At 32.7% G+C, this 6,527-nt stretch overlaps 1 protein-coding gene across 1 annotated transcript; it reads right to left on the bottom strand.

Moving 5' to 3' along the window:
* Positions 1 to 592: 592 nt before the first annotated feature.
* LOC108546469 (uncharacterized) lies at positions 593 to 5,883 on the bottom strand. The gene is made up of 9 exons (XM_017898547.1): positions 5,819 to 5,883; positions 5,622 to 5,725; positions 3,873 to 4,321; positions 3,521 to 3,804; positions 2,266 to 3,450; positions 1,843 to 2,132; positions 1,176 to 1,584; positions 1,009 to 1,110; positions 593 to 932 (listed from the first exon to the last, which is right to left on the bottom strand). Exons 2-9 carry the CDS (start codon positions 5,716 to 5,718, stop codon positions 593 to 595), a joined length of 3,156 nt encoding a protein of 1,051 aa, XP_017754036.1. The 5' UTR covers positions 5,719 to 5,725; positions 5,819 to 5,883.
* Positions 5,884 to 6,527: the final 644 nt, after the last annotated feature.

Raw genomic sequence — 6,527 nt, 5'->3', positions numbered from 1 at the left:
GATACGTTAATAAGAGTACCACTACGAATGGAATCATAGTATTTCCGTGTTGCACATATCTTCAAAAAATTATTTCTGAAGAATACATTCATGTCTTTATTAAAAAAAATATACTAATAGTGGCGATGATTTACGCGCAATTTGAATTTCGTAACTTTCTTGTGATAATATACTATATGACATACATATACACTATCTTCACATAATGATTGTGTATCTCAAATCTTGTTCTACATTATTCTAAATTAACACGAACACCTCTTTAATTCTCATTATAAATACTGTATTGCTTTAGGATTACATAAACTAAGAGTAATTATATAAATTAAATGGAGAAAGTAGAAACATCCAAAAAATAAAAAAAAAAAGGAGACAAACTAAAAAAATGTCGAATTCATTTACTATGTAAAATCACTGAATAAACTGAATTTGTATTGTTTAATTAATCTAGAAAATGGAGAAAATAAAAGCAGCCTGTTACAGTAAATAGGCAATGCAATGATACTCATAATAAGCAACTCTTATTAATGAAAATTATAATAAAGGAAAAAACATTGCACAAAATATAGGACAAATGTAAAATTGTCCACAGTTACCTGTTTGACAAATGTTTAAGAGGGCCCAGACTTAGAATAGATGTAGCACCAAGCGCACCTAAATTACAAGTGTTAGGATTTCGTGCACCGTCTATCGTGATTATAGGCAATCCAAAATATCCACCCGTTTGAGCACTAAGCTGCGACAGCGGGATGTAGCTCTGTATACCAAGATTTGATAAACGATTCAACACATGGGGAGATTTCAAATCTACAACTGGTAGTGCTAATTCTGCACCACCATTTTGTGCTACGGTGTCAACTTCTTTATGATACGCTTGTTTGTGCGTTGTTAGCGCTTGAGCTGTCGGATATTGGGCAGGACAAAGATTACACCTAGTACCAAACAGTATTTATATATATATATAGATATTAGTATTTTAATTGTAGTATAAGAAGTTAGTATTCTTACTTGTGAAGTAGTTTACTTGGTGCACGATGAGTAGCCATGTGTTGCGTTAACATTTCCTGATTCTGGAAATTTTTATCACACACTTGACAAGTAAGCAATGCTCTGTAATATTGAAAAGTATCTCATTATCAATAAATATGGAGCAATTTTCTTTTAATTTGTCTTACCGTGGAGGTCTTCCACGTCTAACTACTGGCATTTGCGGTGGACCATCTTGCGTTAAATCTACTGTGGGAGGTCTCGGTGGTCTTTCCACTTCGTTCACTGCTGTTTTGTTTTGCTTATTGTGAGGAACAGCAAACTGACCCTGTTCTTGCTGCTTTTTTTGTGAACTAGCTGGTATGATAGAAATAGCAGAATTCAGAGTGAGCGCTGTAACATTTAAAGGCTGCTGTGAAGATGCAGTCCTCTGTTGCTGGGAAGGTATCTGCTGTTTGTTTTGTTCACTTGATTTATTTTTATTTGCTGCTGGAGTAACAGTAATACCTCTGGCTGCCAGTACATTAGCCACAGCCTTTGCATCAGACTTCTTGCCGCCAACACCTGATGGGTTCTGCACTTGAGCTGGAGCGGAACCTTTAGATTAGTAAAATAGGTTTTTTTATTTCTCCAGATCACCTCTTCCACGAATAGTTCTTTCATACATCATTTCAAAATATATAATGAAATAAACATACAAATAAATTTATGAAAACAAACGTAAAACAATTTGTAAAAATATAAAAATTTATTCTCTGGGCCAAAACTAATCTTAGAAGAGGTATTTAAAACCAACCAAATGACATAACATAACATATATTAAGACAGAAATATCTAGTCAAGTGTTTAAGATACCTGGTTGTCTAACACTAAGAGTTATGGAATCCGTAAGATGTATAGTAGAATCATTTCTGCTTGCTTGTTGAGTAGTAGCACCTTGAACATTTTGTATAACGGGTAGACCGTCATTTCTTTTTTGTTGCGCAATAACATGACAGTCTGCATCTTCATTTCTATCTGGCAATAAAACATCCATTCGTCGTTGTTTCATTGCAGAATTGTTCTGTTGTACTTGCATTGATTGTTGTATAGGACGTTTCATACGCTGCCGTGGAGTTGATCCCGTTTGAGGTACCCGCGGTGCCCTGCAATACACACATGCAAATTAAACTGCTTAATAATTTACTTTAAAAAGAATGATTATTCCTTATATCTTGTATATTTAACTTCGATTAAAAACAAATCACTTCCTTTTACAATTATTTCAACAGTACTTGCCGACTACTTTGTGCAACAGTAGGATACCTTCCACGTGAAATTTGCTGAGGCAATTGAGGATGCATTTGTGGCGGTGCAGTCATTTGCGTATATGGACCGGGTCCATACTGCGGATATAGGTGTGCTATATGAGGAGGATAATGCATGCCCTGTGGACCAGGAACTCTATACAACGGTGGTCTTCCTGGTGGTTGTACAAAGTAATTTGGGCCAGGGATCATTGTATTAGCACCTGGTGGAAGACTTGGAGGCATTTGCGTTTGTGGAAGTGGCATACGTTGTACTTGTTGAGCTAATTGTTGTACAGGTGCAGGTAGTTGCTCAAAATTAACAGGAGGCATTATTTGCTGCCCAGCACTAGCTACTGCATTATACGTAGGTGAGTTTATTTGATGTGGAGAAGTTAAAGGAGAATTCCTATTTATTTGTTGCGAATTTGGTGTATTTGGAGATTCCATAGATACTGCATGAGGTGAATGTGTACTTAATTGCGGAGATGCTTGACTCAAATGGGATGAATTCTGATTCAAATGAGGCGAATTTGTATTTAAATGAGGAGACAACTGGCTCACGCTCGTAGAAAGGGGCGTTCCATGCATTTGAGCTTTATGCATAGAAACTTCCAATGGTGAGTGAAAAATAAGATTAATACATTCTGGAATATTGCACTGATAATGTCCAGCTTTGCTCCGATGCTCGTCCAAATGAGCAATATCCTTAAATTTTTCATTACAAACGCGACAAGTACTAACAGTTTCAGCTAACTTTTCGAGCGAAACATATTCGGTTTCCGATGGTAAATTATTCGATAATGTTTCATTTTGATTATGCCTTTGATGCTCAATCAAATTTTGTAAAAGAGACCCAGCATTGTCAATATTATTATCACCCCCGTGATCAGGCTGTTCTTCATTCTCTTTAGAATTCTCATTATTCTTATTTGACAAATTAGTAGACAATTGATTCCAATTAAAACTAGTTGTGCTTTCTGCAGATTCTTCAGGCTTATCTCCATCATCACACACTGATGTACAATCTGCTGTATGATTTGAAAATGTAGATGATTTTGAAATAATACTAATTGCTGGATTCTCTTCTAAATTATGTATCATATTGGATTCATGACCTCTATCATCATCCTCTTCAATGCCTGAATTGTCAATTAATTGACTCATAGATCTAGATCTAAAATATTAAATAGATTATAACAAAAATAAATCTTATTTGAAGATTATTTTTAAATATGCAATATTACCCAGATTGTTCGCCAAGCTTCTTCAAGTTTTCAATTGTTTCTCTACATGTTGCTTCCAATGCATCTGATTCTTCATGATCTTCTGTTTCAGAAAGTCTTTTATCTGAATTATCATATTGATCTGTACTTTGTAGATCATCAACATTTTGGTCTTCCTTTTCAGATGGATTTGCCATATCACTACCTACACCTGAATCACCCTCATTGACGTCTATGGATGGTCTATCATTTTCTTCCAGTGGATTATGTTCATCAGTATTGAACTTAATATTTCCATATTCATCCTATCAATAGCATTCTATATAGAATTACACTAATTATAAAATTTGTAATACTTATCAGTACAACATACCTGTTGCTCTACCATCACGTTTTCAAACGGCTGACTAATCGAACTTTCTGTATCTTTTTCATGTCTTTGATCATTCTCCTTTGCTCCAGCCACGTCTCTTTGACTATGAATTTCTGTCCCCAGATTAATATTGCTTTTCACAACAGTAAAATCTTCTGATTCAGATGATTTTTTAAGCTTGAGTTTCAAAGGATCAGTGAAATTTTGTTTCTTTAATGTTAACTTCAAAGAACCTTTTTTTTCTGGATCTAGCCAATAGGTATTACTATGCTTCTTCTTAATAGTTTTCAAATGTGTAACTCTCCTTAAAACTATACGTGGCCTTCCTAAATGTGTATGGATGTGAATACGTAACTGCTTTTTTGTTACAAATTGTTTTCTACAAATTTCGCATGTAAATATCGGAAATCGTAAAGAAAATATAGAATTTTTATCGTCTATGTGTTTACCTGAAAAGAAAAAGTATTCCAAAAATTACAACATATCTATAATATCTACATTACAACACCTTAACATTGTTTTTACGAAAAATTTAATAATTGAAAATAAATAACTAAATAAAGACAGAATGTCTAACCACCTTTGCGACTAAAAGTCTCAGAAAAATATAGATTGAATAATTTGCCGCGCTTTCGTATTTACTGTCAAATCGATTAAACTGATATAATTTCCCATTAGATATATTTAACAGCTACACATTGATTATATCCAAACACATTTCTTATTTTAAAGGTTCACTCAGTGCATCAACGCGCGTTCCCCGTGTTACAACGGATGTAAACAATCGATGCCGATGTATAGGCAGCAACAGCAAGTGTTCACACAAAATGGTTGCAGCAGCAGACCATCTAGCGCAAGCGAGATAATTGCCTCTGCTTTTGCCGAGAATTGAAAACGGGATTCTCCAATCGATACTAGCTAAAGAACGAATATCATTGGCTCACTTCATATTAGCGCGACGTTCCCGCCGTGATATAGTTCGTATCAAAATGCATTTCATGTGATAACATTACGAACGTGCATAAACTACTTTTTACCGATCTTAAATTATTATCGTAATTTATAAAAATCTTTATTAAAATAATGAATGGAATATTATTAATCGATTGTACAAACAGATTAAGAAGGTAATAAAATCATATTTTGCAATCGGATCAAATCTTATCGTTGTAACTCTGGTTAGGAAAAGGATTATTAATTTGTGGTTTATTAAATTTATATAAAATTATATCATAAACCATATCAAATACGTTTCTTAATAAATACCAATAACAAAATCTTTGTAAATTTTCGTATTATCCGACATTAATAAAATCCTAACCTCCTCTTAATAATTTTATACTAATGTTCTTTTCTAGTACTATTTTTTTATAACATATAAATACATAAGTAAACTTTAATACAAAAAAAGGGTACTATCACTAAACAGTAAATAATAAATATAATTCACATATCTTTATAGTAATGATAAGATTTGGGTGGAAAAATTTATGAGGTAGGTTTGTAAAGATAGATTAATAACATTGTATTAAAAACATTCATTTTTATAGCAATGTTTTAAGTAAAATATATTACTTCTTTCAAAACAAAAGTATATCAAATCAAACAAGAATAAAATATTGAATTTCAAGTAAGTAACTCATAAAAAGTAGGCTAAATTTTAATGCTATTTGTTGCGGATATTACATTGTTTAATATTCTTATATAATTTGTTTCACCTTCATTCAATATTTTAGGAAAAAAACGTACCAAAATTTTGCAAATCATCCACTGCATCGTCTTTACAAATTTTGCTTTGGTCTGAAAATTTAAATTCCTGAAAATCTTGTTCCAATGGATTGTTCATTTCCACTCTGAAAATATAAATAGTTTTTTTTATTATTGTATAACATAATCATTGTTAAAATTATTACAGTTAGTTTCTTATTACTAGATATCATACTTACAGGCATTGTTATTAACAATGCAAATTGTCATGAAGTCATCAACAAAGATTTATCTTGATTTAAATAATTGTTCATTTACAATTACATATTCATTGATTAACAAAATCCACATATTGTAATTCGTTGCAACAAACAGTTCACAAATTTTGCACGATATTTATATTTTTTAGTCACTGAAAACATTAACCGTAATGCCGCAAAAATAATTCGTTGCAAGATAAACTGCTCTATTTAAATTTATCGGAGGATATTTATTAATGTTTACGATTGCTATCGAAATAGTAAATGGTAATAAGGTCAATTATACACGAGACAAACTTTCAACGTGTATAAAGTCGTATATTGTTAACTGAATATACAGAAACAGCATTGCATTTACTTTTAATCGATGATTACTGATCCGGCGTCGATATTATATTTATCGCTCAAACTTTAAAAAAATACGAAGTCACGATTCATTCGATGGATATAAAATTAAGTAGTGAAAACATATAGTTCCATTGATGTTTAGACGGTGAAGTTTTTTCCGATTTGATACATATAGTCAAGTATGGCTGTCAATATTATGACATGATCACTGCGCTGTTTATGGCACATTTGTAGTAGCGACATTCAACGACGGTAAAATCGGCGCGTCAACTGCGATGCCTACAGTACCCAATCTGAACTTATTATTAGTACGTGTTATATCGAGCCGCCAATATGGCGG

Source organism: Eufriesea mexicana, unplaced genomic scaffold, assembly GCF_001483705.2.
Source record: "Eufriesea mexicana isolate 0111107269 unplaced genomic scaffold, ASM148370v2 scaffold654, whole genome shotgun sequence".
NCBI lineage: Eukaryota > Metazoa > Arthropoda > Insecta > Hymenoptera > Apidae > Eufriesea > Eufriesea mexicana.
Note: the sequence above shows the minus strand (reverse complement) of the source record. Positions and strands in the feature narration are given on the sequence as shown.

What these genes read in the sequence shown, in the direction of transcription:
- LOC108546469 (XM_017898547.1), bottom strand. Translation starts at nt 5,718, where the DNA reads ATGAACAATCCATTGGAACAAGATTTTCAGGAATTTAAATTTTCAGAC. An exon ending in AAGCTTGGCGAACAATCTGG is followed by an intron (nt 3,451 to 3,520) that starts GTAATATTGCAT and finishes TTAATATTTTAG; the next exon opens with ATCTAGATCTATGAGTCAAT. An exon ending in AGACGTGGAAGACCTCCACG is followed by an intron (nt 1,111 to 1,175) that starts GTAAGACAAATT and finishes TCAATATTACAG; the next exon opens with AGCATTGCTTACTTGTCAAG.